The sequence below is a fragment of the Phoca vitulina genome, unplaced genomic scaffold (genome assembly GCF_004348235.1).
Source record: "Phoca vitulina isolate PV1807 unplaced genomic scaffold, GSC_HSeal_1.0 scaffold18, whole genome shotgun sequence".
Lineage (NCBI taxonomy): Eukaryota > Metazoa > Chordata > Mammalia > Carnivora > Phocidae > Phoca > Phoca vitulina.
The window spans coordinates 9,572,787-9,591,392 of NW_022589721.1; the positions used below are offsets into that span (position 1 = coordinate 9,572,787).

The window sequence follows — 18,606 nt, forward strand, 5'->3', positions numbered from 1 at the left end:
GAAATGCCCTCACCCTTTTGTGTTGGTTAAATGAGCTTACTGTGAGGAACCACCCTTCCCCATATGACTGAGATAAAACTCACTTATCATGTATGAGATAGGACCTCTTAAAGGAACCCCCTTATTTTCCTGTGATAAGACCCTGTAGATTACCATTCTTTCACTCAAATGATTAGGTGAATTCACTCATTAATAGGAATAATATGCTTGTAACCAAACTTTGGTTAAGCTTTCATCCTTCCTCTGAGCTCCTGAACTTTGGTCCACCTTCAGCCTTGAGCCAGCACACAACACCTCCTGAGAACAGGATGGACTTGGAAGACATCATTCTCTGCTCTACTGATGGATTGAGCCACCCTTTCATCCCATTTCCTCCTACCTGGTTCTTTCTAGCCTTATATACTCCACTCTATACAAGAAGAATCCCTTTTGCCTAACTCTTGAGATGCTTGTAGATCATACGGTCACATTGTTCTTCCTATCACAATGGTTCCGCCCACAACATCCACACTGCAATAGTTCTTTATAAATAAAAGTCTCTCCTTATTTATTTATAATTTGTTTTTTATTTTACAACTAAGAGTTTGAAAAGGAGGTCTAATCTCATTGGCTCTTTCTTTACCTGGGTGCTATATTTACATATAGGCAGACTAACATGATTAGCAAAGCAGGTCACCACCAGGAAAAAAAATGTCCAAGAAAAGCACTGAAGTATTCATCCTGAGAAAACTTATATTTGGGTTTAGAATTGTTTTTCTTTTAAATTATATTTACAGAGACATAATAACACTTTTGTTGCTTAAGGACTCAAAGATGGCTTTATTAGGTTCTTCCCGCCTCTAGCTCCCTCTCCAAACATTGCTATCTCCCACAGCCTCCCTGCCCCCAACACAATCGCTTCCTATCCTAGCTTGGAATGACTTTTGTATTGATTGATTTTATTTTTCTCGTCATATCTGTAGCCTTTCTTCAGGGTTGACTTTCACTTTAAATTCATTCTCCTTGTTGGAACTCCACTTCTAATTTTCTTCTAGTGTCTTTGTACAGACTTCAGTTTTATTGCCACGTGTGTCTTCTTCTATTTCATCTTATAATTGTAGTGTTCTCCTGAGTTCTTTGCCTAGTCAACTCTGATTTCTGCTCTGTTACATTTTTCCATGTTGACCATATCCAATTTTTTAATTCTAAGCCATATGCCCAAATGCTCACTAGCTCTCTCTACCTGATAGCCTATGGGTACATCAAACACAGAGTATCTGACATATCCAAACCTCAACTCAAATTTGTTTCTTCTTTTGCATTTCTAAGTTGTTTGATTAGTGCTGTCATCCACCTATATTCCCAAGCTAGAGGCTTAAGATTCTTCTCTTTTCCTTGCTGCATCCATGTGCCAATCCATCAAGAAGCACTACCAAGACTCTGCATCATAGATCCTCATAGATATATTTCAACCTATTCCTCTTTCCTTCCTGCTACCATATTTCTAGATCTGATTCTTATTGGCCTCCTGAATTATTGCAATGGCTTCTTGTTTCCCATGCCTCTGGTTTCCTCCAATTCATCTTTCTCCCAATAAAAACATCTAATCATACTATGCCTATGCACATAATTCTGCAGTTGGTTCACACTGCCTGAATGATAATGCCCCAACTCCAATACAATTTTTATGACCTGACCCTTGCAACCTTCCCAATTGCATCAACCACCACTCTAGACACATAATTTACACTCAAATACTATCAAACTGCTTCTAGTTCCTGGCACTTCTATGCCTTTGCCCATGCTATTCATTTCAGCTGAAATGTATTTTCTCCTCTACATGTATAGAACTCTTATGTGTCAAGATTTGTCACTGCCTCGAGAAAGTTTTCCTGGAAATTCCCAGCCTGGACTCTACTTCAGCTCTCTTCAACTTTCTCCAGTATGCACAACAACCTTTATCTCCATCATTTCCCTTACCATATGTACTTAAATATTATATTCAGGTGTCTGCATTCATCACTAATCTGTAAGCTAAAGACTGTTTCTTATATGTTATTTTAAACCTGGAATTCAGCACATACTACACATTCCATAAAAGTTTGTGGAATTGCTAGTGGCTCCTTGTATTGATTATGAAAATAGTAAAAATAACTGGGGATGAATGAACAATCTAATTTGTAGCTATGTATTTTAATAAAAATAATAGCATATTTTATCTTTAGAACTTGTAAACTTATATGTGAATTTGAGAAAAATAGAAAAATATGTGTAATAATGGCAAATGTATATATGTATGTAAATATGTACAAAAGAAGAATGATAGCAAAATGTTCTCTGTGGTTTTTTTTCCCCACAAACTATGGTAGTGGAATTATGTGTAATTTGGGGGAGCCTAGGAGAGCAAATTTGTTTCAATTTTCCTTATCTTTCACAGGAAATATTGGTCTTTTTTTTTTTAAGATTTTATTTTATTTATTTGAAAGAGAGAGAGAGTGAGTGAGAGAGAGAGCTTGAGCAAGGGGAGGGGAAGAAACAGACTCCCCGGCTGAGCAGGGATCCCAACATGGGGCTCCATCCTAGGACCCTGGGATCATGACCTGAGCCAAAGGCAGATGCTTAATCCACTGAGCCACCCAGGCACCCTGGTCTTTTTTATTGTCAGAAATTGTATACACATGCACACGTCCATATATATATGTTTATATCCTTTATCACAAAAGATATAGGGAAGATCATCTAAAAATTCTTTTGATGCCGTTATTTAAGTAATTTACCGAAGTTTTTCCAATATAGTTCATTGTTGTAGTTGATTTTGGAAATCTACAAAAGCCACTGAGACAAGTAGAGATATTATCTGACATTTGTATATCCCAAATATTGAGTAAAGAAAATTTTCTTTGCCTTAAAAATACTAAACTTTAAATAGCATTTGGAAAATACATTTTTATTTTTATGTATCTAATCATCAAGCATCCAGAATAAGATTCTCCTTAAGTTAAATGGATTTATGAATTAAATTTTTAGTTAGGTTCCATGGAACCTAACCTAACCTAAAATGATTTGTTCTGAGTGTCGTTTCTCAAGAAGCAGTTACACAGGCAACCACTGACAACTGTTTTCCAATCTTAATTTTTTTGACCCCATTTAGGTTTATTTGTGTATACGGACTTTAGCAGCAGCCCACCACACTAATGTCTTTGTATTTGCCTTCATATCTAGTGCTACTACTTTCCCTCTGGCAATGTCAAAGTATTCTTCACAATGTCAATTTTGTTGGAATGAATTCCATTAACTCTCTTAAAGATGACGTCCCTCTATCTGGTACTTGCTTAAAGGCTAACTACTTCTCTATGCAAGCAAAATGCTTTATACTCCAGGGTCTGAGACATAGACTTATGGAGTTTCTAAAAATTTCAGGGTTTAATCTTTGGCATAGTATTTCCAATCATGGAGTTCTTTCTTATCAGTTTCAGAGGTCAAGATATGTGCAGCCTTAGCAATTTTTCAGACTTTTTTTTTTAGGTTATTTTCTTCCTCAGAGAAGCTCTAATGCATATCTTCTCCTCAAGCTATCTTTTCCTACCAAAAAATAATACACAGCACCAATCCATAAAAAAACTTTCCACAACCTGTTCAATTTAAGAAAGATTTAGTGTTTCACTATTTTTTTCCCCTAGAATTAGGACTTGCAAGCTTAAGTCTTGTCTACAAATGGAATTTTATAATAGCCTATCACAAAACTCTTTCATCCTTTATGTTTTGTATTTTAGTGTTTTCTAGAATTCTAGTGTAAGGCTGTTGGATATTTTAGCATTCTAAACATAATAACAGTTGACATTATATAGCCTTCTGGTAATTCTAACAAGCAACACCCTTTAACTAGTTTGAAGAGTTATAATAAATCAAAAACTCCTACAGTAAGTCTGTAGTATTCTATCATTTCTTCTTTACACAAAGATTCTCTTTATGAGATAGTCAAATTCCAATTGTTTGGAATGAGGTGTTTTAATTTAATTGGATTTTTTTAGGTTAACTGAATAGTAAACAAACAAATGAAAAGTTCATTCTTTTTCTTTGAAAATGTTTCTTAACTGTATTTTATTCCTTGTTTTTATAAGTGTATTTATGGTAAATGTAAATTAATCAATGCTTGATGGTCTAGAATCTTGCCGTGGTACATGAAGAGCAACATAAATGTGAAATGGAAATAATGAAGAGTAAAGGGGAATATGGCTAAATTTGAACTGGTTCAAGCTATGTCCTTATTTTGTGCCTTTTTTTTTTAAGTTTATTTAATAAGCTTTTTTCTTGTTATCTGCTTCATTTTCTACAGAAGTTTAGAACTGTCATTACTCCCTGGCTGGTTTGAGCCTTTAGATATGTCTTGCTTTATGCATTAACTGTTTTTAAAAATGCCAACATGTAAAATACAGAAAATATGATGTGAAAATATAGACTGTTTTTTTTAGCTTTAATTTCACTAGAAAGGTTCACAAGAAAAGGGAACTTCTTTGTTGTGTTTTACTGCTAAATCCTCCATGTTTAGAACAATGCCTAGGACACACTAAACGACTAATGAATTTGAGCTTGCAATTCTTGCATATGAAGTTACAAGATGGGGTAAAAAGAATCTGAATTGAGTGCTTGAGTTTGTTCCCTTCTGACTGAAGTACTAAACACTTTACCTATTACCATGTGACTCAAAAAAATCACTATGAATGCTTACTGAAAATGCATTTATGATTTGGGCATAAGTGAATAAAAATAAGGTTTTGTTTCCTAAATGTGCTAGATTTGCATATACTGAATGTTATAAGAAATACAACCATGAATGAATGAATATGGAATCTTTTCTCAAGTTGCTTGCAGTATAGTAAGAGAGAATGTATAAAGAAATAAAATTTTGAATAAAGAGAACATACTTTGGTCAAAATCTATTGTAAATTCAAGATGACACCAGTTCTAAAAAACTTGAAGTAAAAGGTTTGAGATAAGACAATTTTAATTTTAAAAACTTAATAATGAGATTTTTAAAAGATTATATATCAGGTTTTATGCTAAAGGTGGTAGGTACATTCCCTTAACTTTTCTCATACCAGTAGAGATATAGTATGTATCTTAATTTTCTAGAGTCTAGTTTGAAGGATCAAGAACTGAGCATGGAGGCAAAAGGCAGATAGTTGGAAGTATGAACCAAGTTGCTGCAAATCTTAGATTACCAAAATAAAAACACATTTTAGTATTCATGAATTGAATATAAAGCCAAGGCTTTGAAACTAAACTCAAACATAAGTTTTGATAACATTTTCTTTCTTACAAGAAATAGCTATTAGAGACACAAGATGAATATGGCCCATTTCAAATGCAGAATCTGAATCTACTGTTTAAATTTTAAAAGCAGTGGATAACTACATTTATATAGTAGATAATGGAAAATTGAGACTTTTCAAGAGCTTTAATTCTTAACTCTTTTTTTTTTTTTTTGGTCAGGATCTTTAAACCATTGAGAATCTAATGAAATTATAGACTCTCTCCTTAGGAAAAAAATTATGATCATTTAACATTTTGTGCATTTTGGGGGGGTTCATAGATCTCTGAAATCTTAGATCCCATATAGAACCTATTCTAGAATCTTGTTCTTAATAACATCAATACCCATTTTATCCTTTATACTTATATAAAATGTTAATTGTTCTTTAATCATACCTATACAGACTGGTGGGCTGGGCTGCCAGAAGTATCGATTTTCTACCTGAATGCAGGTTATTCTTTCCTCTCCTTGAAGCTCATATCCTGGGTCACATTGAAAAACAACAGTGTCCCCAGGTTCTCGTCCATCCCCATTTCGAGTCCCATTCATGGGAACCCCTGGGTCACGGCACGCAGTGGCAACAGAACCTATCAAAAGACAGAAACAGACCTTTAATTTTGATGCTACCAAAATCAATTTCAAAGTTCCAGACTTTACAGTTTAGAACCTTCCTCATATCTATGTGCTTTTAGAAATTTAACTTAAGAAATGCTTGAGGCGATTTTTCAGTCCCTACCCAAAAAAATAATTTTAACTGTTTTTTGTTCATTTGTGTGCTAACTTGTTTCAGGAAGAGGCATGACATTTTAGTAGCTAAATAATAGATTTCCTAAAAATTATTAGATGCTCTGTGAAAGACTGCAGAGGATGCAAAGAAAACCACAGAGAGCTTTCTCTGCAAGGGATCTATTCCATAAGGGACTTGTATCTAGAATACATGAAGAACTCTTAAAACTCAAGTGTGGTGTAGGGAGAGGAAGAAGAAAAAACATCCAGTTAAAAAATGGACAAAACCATTTCAATGAAGAGGATACTGGATGGTACATGAAAAGATTTGTTAAACATCGTTAACCATTAGGAAAATGCAAATTAAAACTGCAATGAGATATTACTATATACCTACCAAATCAGCTAAAATAAAAAATAAGATCACTGAATGCTGGCAAGGTTCTGAAGAAAATGAAATTACTCATGCATTGCTGTTGGGAATATAAAATGCTATAGCCACTCTGGAAAGAAGTATGGTAGTTTCTTGCAAGACTAATCATGTGCTTATCATATAGCTCAGTAATTACATTTTTGTACATTTATCCCAGAGAGATGAAGACATGATCACATAAAAACCTGAACACATATTTATTCATAGAAGCTAAAAAGTAGGAACAACCCAAATGTCCTTCAACAAGTGGATAATTAAACTGTCTATTCATACCATGGAATATTACTCAGCAATAAAAAGGAATGACAATACATGTGACAAATTAAGTGGATCTGAAAGGAATTATGCAGAGTGAAAAAATATAATATCAAATGGTTACATACTATATGACTTTATTTATGTAACATTCTTTTTTTTTTTTTAAAGTAAATGGTGTGTTTTTTTTTTAAAGATTTTTTTAATTTCGGGGCGCCTGGGTGGCTCAGTTGGTTAAGCGACTGCCTTCGGCTCAGGTCATGATCCTGGAGTCCCTGGATCGAGTCCCGCATCGGGCTCCCTGCTCGGCGGGGAGCCTGCTTCTCCCTCTGACCCTCCCCCATCTCATGTGCTCTCTCTGTCTCTCTCATTCTCTCTGTCTCAAATAAATAAATAAAATCTTAAAAAAAAAAAAAAAGATTTTTTTAATTTCTTTATTTGACAGAGAGAGAGAGACAACGAGAGAGGGAACACAAGCAGGGGGAGTGGGAGAGGGAGAAGCAGGCTTCCCGCTGAGCAGGGAGCCCGATGGGGGGCTAGATCCCAGGACCCTGGGATCATGACCTGAGCCGAAGGCAGACGCTTAACGACTGAGCCACCCAGGTGCCCCTTATGTAACGTTCTTGAAGAGATAAAATCAGAAAGTTGGAAAACAGATTAGTGTGTACCAGAGGTTATTTGGGGACGGGATGGAAGGCTGTGACCACGGCTATAAAAGATAACATGAGGGATCCTTGTGATGAACTCTACTATGTCTTTACCATGATGGTGGTGGTCATACAAATCTACATAGAACTAAATAGATATATACACATAGATATATGTAAAATTCAAAAAATTTAAATAAGATTGATAGATTGTATCAAAGTCAATTTTCTGGTTGGGATAATGTGCTACAGTTATGCAAGAAGTTGTCATTGCAGGAAACTGGGTGAAGAGTATACAGGATCTCTTTATTATTTCTTACAACTGCATATAAAAGTGTCTAAAAATAAAATGTTAAAAAGGTAATTAGAGAAGAGGAGAGTAGTATGAGACCATAGGAAAGTAACTGTTCTTCTATATACAGTATATGACACATTTAATAATAGTTAACTCCAATTATTCAGGTTAATGGAACAAAATATTATTTTGAATTGCCATAAAGTAGATTTACCCCAAAGCATATGGCAATTAAGTATCAAGACAAAGAAGCTATTAAAATTTCCATTTAAACTATTATTAAACTACAATCATAAATGTAGGATTCAGCACTTGTATAAATTATTTTTTAAGTTGCATATTAAACTAATGACACAAATTGATGGATTACAGACACATAACTGGCATTCACTCATTCATTCACTTACTAACTTAATATATTCCAAGCATTGTGCTAGGTTCTAGGAATACAAAGAAAAAATGAGCAGAACAAATAGAACTGAACAGACTTCAAATTATTTTGCATATTGGTGGTACTAATAAAGAGATTCTATTATAAACATCCTGAGTGGGTAGGTAGTTACATAGATACATAGGTAGGTAGGTAGAGATAGATAGATGATAGATGATAGATAGATAGATAGATGATAGATAGATGATAGATAGATAGATAGATAGATTCATCAATATATCAATCTGTTAATCTGTCTAGTAAACTTGTTATAGCTCAATACACATACACAACAAAAATATCAGTACTACACACAGTATTGTAATGTTCTGATTCTCAATGTTGTATAGGAATCAAAAGGAACATATCAATTAAAAAACTGAAAAAAAAAAAAAAAAGGATATTGGTGGGATGTTAAGCCTGACACTGAATGAAAAGCAGTAACTCTGTTAAGTGTCCGACTCTTGATCTCAGCTCAGGTCCTGATCTTAGGGTCATGAGTTCAAGCCCCATGTTGGGCTCTATGCTCAACATGGAGCCTATTTAAAAAGAAAAAAAAAAGAAGAAGATAAAAAAGGATATGTTAAAAAAAAGGGGCACATGGTGGCTCAGTCAGTTGAGCATCCAACTCTTGGTTTTGGCTCAGGTAATGATCTCAGGATTCTGAGATCGAGCCCACTGTCGGACTCTGACCTCAGCACTGAGTCTGTTTGAGATTCTTTCTGAATATTAAATCTACCTTCATAGGAGCTCCTTTTTGGAACAGTTTAGTTGTTAATAACAAACCCATATTAGAGAATATTGAGGGAATGGGGTAGGGACTTGGTTGCGATTTCCAAGTGAATTTGTTCTGTAATACCCATGTGTCCCTTAGCAGAGCATCTATAATGCATCACAGACTCTGGACAATTTTGATTTTGCAATATTGATAGAGATTTTTGTGAAGTATTTTTGTAATAAACTGAGTCATTAATGTTTTCTTGAATTGCTCTGGGATGGTTTTCACCCAAACTAAACTGATACATGTATTAGTTTTACAATATATTAGTGGGGAGTGATGTTCTACATACGAGATTCACATTTAAGATGCTTTTACTGGAAAGAAGTGGCATAAATATGAAATGTGCACTACTTTCAAAGTGAAAAATAACAATGACATGAATTTATAAGAAAACTTCATTATTTTTTGTTGTTGAGGCTTCCCAAGCACTGGAGTCTGTTTCTGCAAAAATCTTGAAGCCTCAAATGAACATTCTCAAAAATATAAATGAATGTATAACAATGTTACAAAAGTATATTGATATAAAATCAGTAAAAATAATCATGTCTTAGATGAATTTGAGGGAAAAAAAGATGTTTTTGCTCTATTGTCAGATTTACTGTGCTTAAAGTGAAACCAAGTGGTTAAAATAAGATGACTTTGATATGACAACTAATATGCAGTATGTGAAAATATGCATTTGCTTTTGGGTCTGGTCAACTTGAAAAAGAGAGGTGGTGGACACATATTGTTCCTTTTTCTCTCAATTAATAAATTAGGTTAAGATTTTAAAGCACAATAGAGAATGATGGGGCTTAAAGATGGGAGATATTTTTTTTCCTCTTGGAATTACTTGAGTTCTAAAAGCAATTAGTTAAATACACACAGGGACAATTATTTGGTGTGAACGCTGTTGTCCTATTTTCTTTATTTATTCAAAGATTGAACTTCATACTGGCTATACTCTGTGTTTGTGGGCAGACAAAATTATAATAATTTTAAAATCAATCATTCTTGTTTTCTGTATTGAATAGAAGCTATAGCCACTGAAGAAAATAAATAACCAATTAAGGAGCCATACTATATCTCCTTGGGAATTAGGAGTGAAATAATCTCACATACTTAGGATAGTTAAAATAGCACTTATATAATGTTAGAACTTAATAAGGTATTAGTCACAAATATAAAAATAGATTGACAATTTTTATTTGATATTAATTTTTCACTTTTGTGGAACATAAAAGTCTCAGAATTTATAATTCTTATTTGCTTTTTCTTTTTGTTATATAAATTTTATGTAGATGCTTGATTCTCTTTATTTTAAATTGTTTCAAATTTAATTGATGAAACGAAAATCTGTACTTGTTCTACGTTGAAGTCTGTCATTCATTCCTGATTTTTTTCTAACATAAATATGTAAACAGAAATTCCAACATAGATAAAGGGTCTTAACAACCTGGTGTCTCACCTGTAATGATATTATGAAACGAACATTCTGGAAATGGCATATAATAGACTATTTATATATATGATATAACATCCAAATATAGCTTGGATTTAACTTACAAAACTTTATTAAATTGACAATAAATGATAACTGCCCTTCCTTGTCCCCCCCCCAAAAAAAGGACTGGCCATTTATATTTAAGTTATTCTAGAATTTGATTCATCAAGTGGCTACTGTAGATTACGCTCCTTATACTAGCTGACTATTCCGTTGAAACGATAATAGTCACAGGGAAAAAGTATGTAACTAGAGTATGTGAATAGTTAATATTTTTTTTTAAAGATTTTATTTATTTATTTGAGAGAGAGAGAGAGAGAGCACATGAGAGGGGGGAGGGTCAGAGGGAGAAGCAGACTCCCTGCCAAGCAGGGAGCCCGATGCGGGACTCGATCCCGGGACTCCAGGATCATGACCTGAGCCGAAGGCAGTCGCTTAACCAACTGAGCCACCCAGGCGCCCTAGTTAATATTATTAATACGTAATATTTCTGGACACTATCTTTCAAATCCTGTGTTATGAGCTATTTTTCACTTGATTGAGAAAAATTCTAGGTGCTACTATTATCCGTATTTTTCCAATGAGAAATTTAGGCTTATAAGGGATAAGAAACCTGCCCAACATCACACAGTTATTTAGGGCAGTTAAAATGGGAATGTAGACATGAGAACGTACCCAAGGGACATTTCTTAAATAAAAATGATAGAGACTTTGAAATAAAAAATGCTTAACATGTAGACTACATTATAAAACTTGAAAGATATGATTACTTAAAATGAAATTTCTAAAATACGTTATTAAACTTTGTCATTTTAAAATCAAAAGAGCAACTATCTGCCTATCATTCTGATGGAGCAGTCCAAAAGACTATACATTTACAACACTTGACTTTAAATCTAATTAAATAATGTATTACTAAAAACAACTACACAGCTATCAACATACCTGTCTTATCCACAGGTATATGTTGTGTCAAACTAAATAAAGTCTGTGTATCTAAGAAAGAGATACAGTTAAACATGAAGAACAATTAATTTAGAAGGGATTCCAATAAAAAATGATAATAATGATTGCTCTCTCTATTGAGAGCATATATTGTCCAAAGCACTAGGCCAAAGGCTAAGTTTATACTCTTAAGCCAAAACAAATCCTTATGAAGTATTATTATCATGTCCATTTTTAAGTGGGTAAAATGAGCCTCAGTGATTGCTTGCTCTTAGCAGAGGGGGGATTTGAATTCAAGAAACAACAGAGTTTTAACCACTATACTATATTGTCTCAGTACAATCCTGTGCCATTACCAGATAAAACAAAACAAAGTCATGTCCTACTAAGGAAACTTTTATAGTTGTTTACTGATAAAAGAATTAGATCTAGTTTTAAATGGAAAAGCAGAAATATTGAACAGCTTATAATTCTTTATTGCTACACAACAAAATTTCTTGCTGCTAATATTTCACCATAAAGGGGAGCGAAAAAGACCGACTCAGTTCTTATCATAGGTATTATTAAGAACAATAGAAATACAATCTAGCCATATATATGGTAAATTTAGCCATATATGTGCCAGATGGTGTTCTTAAATTATAATACTAAGGACATTCCACTCCAGTTGTTTTTTTCATTCTCTCTCTTCTTCTCATCCTCTTTTGCCTGATTTCTTCCCTTATAGTTCACTGAGAGAGTAGAAGCAGTAAGACAGGCATACCCTCATTTTAGCACCACCAAATCTATCAGCCCACTGGTGTCTGCACCTGTATTCTCTACTTCCCCTGCTGTTGGAATGGAGAAGGTGTTTTTGCTCTACATACGGTCAACACTAGTTCTTGTGCTGCTGGTATTAAACTCTCTTCATCTCTCAAGGACTTTATTCCTAAACATTTCTTATCTCTTCTGAATTACCAGTTCCTCCTTCTTCAATGGTCCATTCCCAGTAGCATACAGACATAATTTATATCGTCCATCTTAAATAAACAAGCAAAACTCTCATTACATCTCCATCCTTTTCCAATTATTTTCCCCATTTCTCTCCTTTCTTTTTTTTTTTTTTTTTTTTTAAAGATTTTTTATTTATTTATTTGAGAGAGAGAGAATGAGAGAGAGCAAGCACATGAGAGGGGGAGGGTCAGAGGGAGAAGCAGACTCCCCGCCGAGCAGGGAGCCCGATGCGGGACTCGATCCAGGGACTCCAGGATCATGACCTGAGCCGAAGGCAGTCGCTTAACCAACTGAGCCACCCAGGCGCCCTCTTTTTTTTTTTTTTTTAAGATTTTATTTATTTATTTGACAGAGAGAGACACAGCGAGAGAGGGAACACAAGCAGGGGGAGTGGGAGAGGGAGAAGCAGGCTTCCCGCGTAGCGGGGAGCCCAGTGCAGGGCTCAATCCCAGGACCCTGGGATCATGACCTGAGCCTAAGGCAGATGCTTAACGACTGCGCCACCCAGGCGCCCCTTCTCTCCTTTCTTTAATAGGAAACTTACTAAGCATCTCTCTTGAGGGAGATATCTGTACAACTATTTCCAGTTTCATCAGCAGCCTTCCATCTGATGTATTTACTAAACTGCTCTTGTTAAATCTAGCTGCCAGATCCAATGGTAACTTCTGTACCTTCTTTTTTCAGAAACTTCTCAGCAACATGTGCCACAACTGATCGTTCATTCCTTCCTTCTTCAAGCACTTTTATTGGCCTCCCAGTCCTCAGACTCTGCTAGTTTTCTTTTTGGCTTATTTGTTGTTCCCTTTACAGTATCATCGGTTATTTCTATCTTTTTAACCTATTGACTGAGGGCTAGAACACTCCAGGGATTAGTGCTTAATATTATGCTCGCTTTTTCATACAATTTTCTTCAGGATAACTTCATCTGACCCCATGGTTTTAAATACTCTTTTTAGGTTATGCCTCCCAAATTTATATATTCAGTCTTGATGTCTCTCCTGAGCTCCAGACCATGCTATTCAACTGTCTATTTAGCTCCTTTACCTGGATATCTAATAGACCCTTCAACTTACCACATCCAAAACATCCACAAAATTATAAAATCTTTTAATTTTCAAATTTTTTTGGAAAGAAAACTATAAAAAATCTATTAAAATTTCACCTTTGAATATAATTTTTCCTCTGTTATTAATGTCAATAAAATCAAATAAAAGTTCCATTTGGAAATTAAAAATTTCTCAAACTTCTAATTTATAAAGCATCCAGATATGAATACTTTTGTTAGAAATAAATTCACCATAAAAATGAACAATCAGGCATAAGAAATAAATTGAACATCAGCAAAAATATGAAGTCTTACAATTTTTACTCCTTTTAAGACAATTACCATATAGTTTCACTCATATGTGGAACATAAGGAATAGCATGGAGGACATTAGGAGAAGGAAGGGAAATATGAAGGGCGGGAGTCAGAGGGGGAGACAAACCATGAGAGACTATGGATTCTGGGAAAAAAACTGAGGGTTTCAGAGAGGAGGGGGGTAAGGGGATGGGTTAGCCCAGTGATGGATTTTAAGTAGGGCACATAGTGCAATGAGCACTGGGTGTTATATGCAAACAGTGAATCATGGAGCACTGCATCAAAAACTAATGAAGTACTGTATGGTGACTAACATAACATAATAAAAAAATAAATGAAAAAAATAAAAAATAATAAATTTTTACTCTTTTTAAGCTAGTGACTTTACCTTGTATGGTAGCATTTGATACCACTAAGTAGTACAACATATGACTGAGTTCTCAACATTGTTACAACTCATCAGTGTTATAAATATACTTCTGACTTCTCATCTTATGTTTTCTTTAATCTAAATGAGAGTGTAATTTAATTAGGAAATATGCACTTTACCTAATACATATTTTACAATCCTAACCAGTGCATATATAGATTTCAAGTACAATATGGATGATAGCTTGAACTATGACTCAGAGATAATGTCTGAATGACTATCTTAGTGATCTTCGGCAAATTAATGTACCAGTTTTCTTATTGCATTGTTTTCTAAAATAGGGAATAAATACACTAAAATCACTCATAAGTTCCAGTGTGTGCTTTCTATTCTGAAAACTGACTCTTTGGTATAAACTTGTTTATCACAAGACCTTTCAAAAAAGAAAAACCTAGGATTTCATACAGTTGAATAAGTAATATTATCGTAAACAGGAGAGACTTAGATTCTAGTCTCTCCTTTTTTTTTTTTTTTTTTTAAAGATTTTATTTATTTATTTGAGACAGACAGAATGAGAGAGAGAGAGCACATGAGAGGGGAAAGGGTCAGAGGGAGAAGCAGGCTCCCTGCTGAGCAGGGAGCCCGATGTGGGACTCGATCCAGGGACTCCAGGATCATGACCTGAGCCGAAGGCAGTCGCTTAACCAACTGAGCCACCCAGGCGCCCGATTCTAGTCTCTCCTATGGTAAAAAAGGACATTGATCATATTGCATTTGTTTCCTAAATTTTAGCTGCCTCATTTGTAAAACTGGCATAGTAATATTTTACCTGCCTGATTTAGTATCAGATAGAATCTTAAAGTTCTATTCTAACAACTATGTTATATAATCCTATGAAAATATCAATTCTGAAATGAATTACTCAAAACCAGTGGTTTTGTATGTTTTTGCAATATCAGGAAACTTTGGCAAGGTCATAGTCCAAATTTGGTATTCACAAGGCCTTACATTCATTCCCCCCTTCCAGTTTCATTGCCTTATACTTTTGTATTGACTGAGAAATGGCTCTATATTTTCAACTTCACTATCCATAAGGAAATCAAGTTGGGTAATGGGAATATTTAACCTGGAAGGAAATTCCATCCAGAGTCAAATCGATCAGAAAATATTTGAAATGCAGATGGTAACCTAGAGGCGGATTTCACCCTGGAGTATTTTGCCCTTGATTGAGCTCTTGCTTTGTACAAGATTATAAAGAATGTTCAACATCATTACTAGGCCTACACTCTGCCAGCTATTCAGTATGTGGCTATCTTTAGAATTTCATTATGTTTCTAAGGATACACCTAATGATATGGCAAGTCAGGTTAAAGTAGATGGCAGCATGACAGAGACATTCCCATCAACCCAGGAGGAAACAAAGCTGCTAATGCCCGGGATGCAAAAGGAACCTCAAAACCAGTGTTGCAATATACTTCTAAGAATATAGAAATTTATTTTAAAGAGACATATTCAATTATTTCACTAGATAATTATTGTGCACCCACAATGATCCAGGTATTATGCTTGATATTGGAGATATATTTTAATGAGACAATACCTCCCTACCTTCATTGTGGCTTATGCTCCAATATGAGGACAAAAATGGGAATAAAATTACTGATACAATTTTTGTGAAATCATAAGCCATGTTAGGTTGATGACCCAAAGTTACCTATTCAGGAAATTGATTTTATATCTAAAAATTATAAAAGATTATACACAAGTCTAATTTGAAATTGAATTCTAATATTAAGGTATCACTAGAAATAATAAGCAAAAAAGGAAAAATCATATAAAAATGGTTTTACATTATTTTTAACTGCCAGTATATAGTATCAGTGCACTTTTGTTTTACATTATTAAAAGATTTCCTATTCAAGCAGATTCATTTAACATTTGCTAAGTACTAAGTACCAGGTGCAGTGCCAATTTCTAGGGATACAAATGTTAATATGTTAACATCCTTGCTTTTCAAAGGAACATAATCTAAGAGGGACAGCAGATGTGTACACAGCTTTAATATAATAAAATGGGTATTAAAATCAGGTGACTTTTTATCATTCAAACTGAAAAGTTCCAGGAATGAAACAAGAAGTTAAAATTAATTCATATAATTAAAAATATGTATTGACTAACAAAATTGGTATTATATTGATGAACATTTCAAAGTAGTTATCCATACAAAAACTGTTTTTAAAATAATTCCTAAAAAAATGCCATATGTCTGTGCACAAAGAAACACACTCTTTATCTGAATTATCTAAACATTAAAAATAATGTAATCAAAATAATCATTTGTGGTACATATGCACATTTTTAATTGGTTTCTTACCTATTATTTAGTGCCTTTTACTCTTTTTTCCTAAAGAATTAATATATTCTTATTTTTATTAATATTGTTAAAGATATTTTTAATACATTTAAAGTCACTGGCATTTTCAACTGATGTCTCTTTATAGCTATCTGGTAGGCTGAGATATCTGGTAAGCTTAGGGCTAATTTTTGAAACGGAGGAAAGTTTCAATTTGATTTTTTTTCATACAGCAATGTGCATATATTTCACCTCAAACATTATCACAGGTACTGGATTTTATCTCTTTTAAGATACCTTTCTTTGACAAAGATTTTTACAATAAATACTTATTTTCTTAAATTATCTTTTTTTTTTTTTAAGTAGGCTCCACACCCAGAGTGGAGCCCAATGCAGGGCTTGAACTTACAACTCTGAGATCAAGACCTGAGCTTAGATCAAGAATCGGACACTTAACCAACTGAGCCACTCAAGTGCCCCTTAAATTATGATTTTTTAAATATTCACTTACAAGCTGTAAGATTGTGGGTTTTTTCAATTTTATTCCATTCCAGCATGAAATGTAAATGTAATACAATTAAAAATAAGATAGTTTCAAATTTCAAATAAGATAGTGTTTGAGCTTTCACAATTTTATAAAAATAATATTTAAATGTCTTCCTGATGCTAAACTTTGTTGTTGATAATTGTAATTCACTAAAAACTGCAAAACTGAAGATTTTTACCACTCCAATAACTGAATACTTTGACTAAAGATTTTCAACTGATTTAATGAAAACCACACTTAAAGGTTTCATTTTCAAAAAATTTCAACATGGTAGTAGAACATTTTGGTCTATTTTGCAAAATAGTGCTTCAGAGATGCAAATCTTTCAAAGTCTGAATGACAAGGAGCAACAAAAAGAGAAAATGGTACATACTCAAGTTTACTTATTCATTTTTGGATCAGCATTCCTCTGTCACACACACACATGAATGTAATTCAATTATTTCACTGTATATAAATACATCTGTAAATTTTAACATTTTTATTGTGATAAGTAGCATTTGCTTGGTCACAGTTATGAATTATATGTACACCACAACCAATTCTAAGTATATTTCTATTCCCTAATTTTATGAGAGCTTTGTTTTTATCATGAGGCTATTTATCATCAAAATTTGTATTTGTATTTTTATCACAAAACAAATAACTATCTTTAATATTAAAATTTTAAAATGTGAACTTTGTCTTACTTAAAAAATATTTAAAAGAAAATTGTCTGCTTAAAGTTAAAAAAAATTTACTGTGGTATTAAGATATATAGAAGTGAAATAAATGAAAACAATAGCCCAAAGGACTGAAGGAGAAATGGAAATACAGTATTGTGAGGTTCTTATATGAGAAGTGGTATAACAGAATTTGATGATAAGTCTTGCTAAGTTAAAAATGCATGTTATAAATATTAGAGCAGGTACAAAAAAGGTATAACTAATACATTAAGAAAGTGAAATTAAGAAGAAAAATCTCATTTAAAATTGCATCAAAAGGAATGAAATACCTTGGAATAAATTTAACCAAGGAGGCAAAAGATCTGTTTTTTGAAAACTACAACACATTAAGAGATTGAAAAAGATACAAATAAATGGAAAGATATTCATGCTCATGGACTGGAAGAATTAATATTTTTGAAATGTTCATACTACCCAAAGTAATCTACAAATTCAATATAATCCCTCTCAAAATTCCAATTGCATTTTTCACAGAAATAGAACAAATAATCCTAAAATTTGCAAGGAACCACAAAAGGCTCTGCATAGAAGAGCAATATTGAGAAAGAAGAACAAAGCTAGAGCCATCACACTTCTTAACTTCAAACTCTATTACAAAGCTATCATAATTAAAACAGTGTGTTATTGTCATAAAAATAGACACATAGATCAATGGAACAGAATAGAGAACTCAGAAATAAGCCCACACATATATGGTCAATTAATTTACAGCAAAGTAGCCAAGAATATACCATGGGGAAAAGACAGACTGTTCAATAAATGGTGTTTGAAAAATTAGACAGCCAAAAGCGAGAGAATGAAACTATCTTACATTATACACAGAAATTAACACAAAGTGGATTAAGGACTTGAATGTAAGACCTGAAGCCATAAAACTCCTAGAAGAAAACATAGGCACAAAGCAACTTGACATAGGTCTTGGTGATATTTTTAAAAATCTGACACCAAAAGTAAAAGAAACAAAAGCAAA

The 18,606-nt window shown here is 33.6% G+C and overlaps 1 protein-coding gene across 7 annotated transcripts in view; it reads right to left on the reverse strand.

Annotated features, from left to right (window-relative positions):
* Positions 1 to 18,606, reverse strand: part of CSMD3 (CUB and Sushi multiple domains 3) — a 1,192,082-nt gene that overhangs the window by 275,663 nt on the left and 897,813 nt on the right. For all 7 annotated transcript variants that reach the window (XM_032415697.1, XM_032415696.1, XM_032415695.1 and 4 more), the window contains one exon: positions 5,689 to 5,880. In XM_032415697.1, the coding sequence (XP_032271588.1) occupies positions 5,689 to 5,880 (192 nt within the window). The remainder of the gene's footprint in view (positions 1 to 5,688; positions 5,881 to 18,606) is intronic.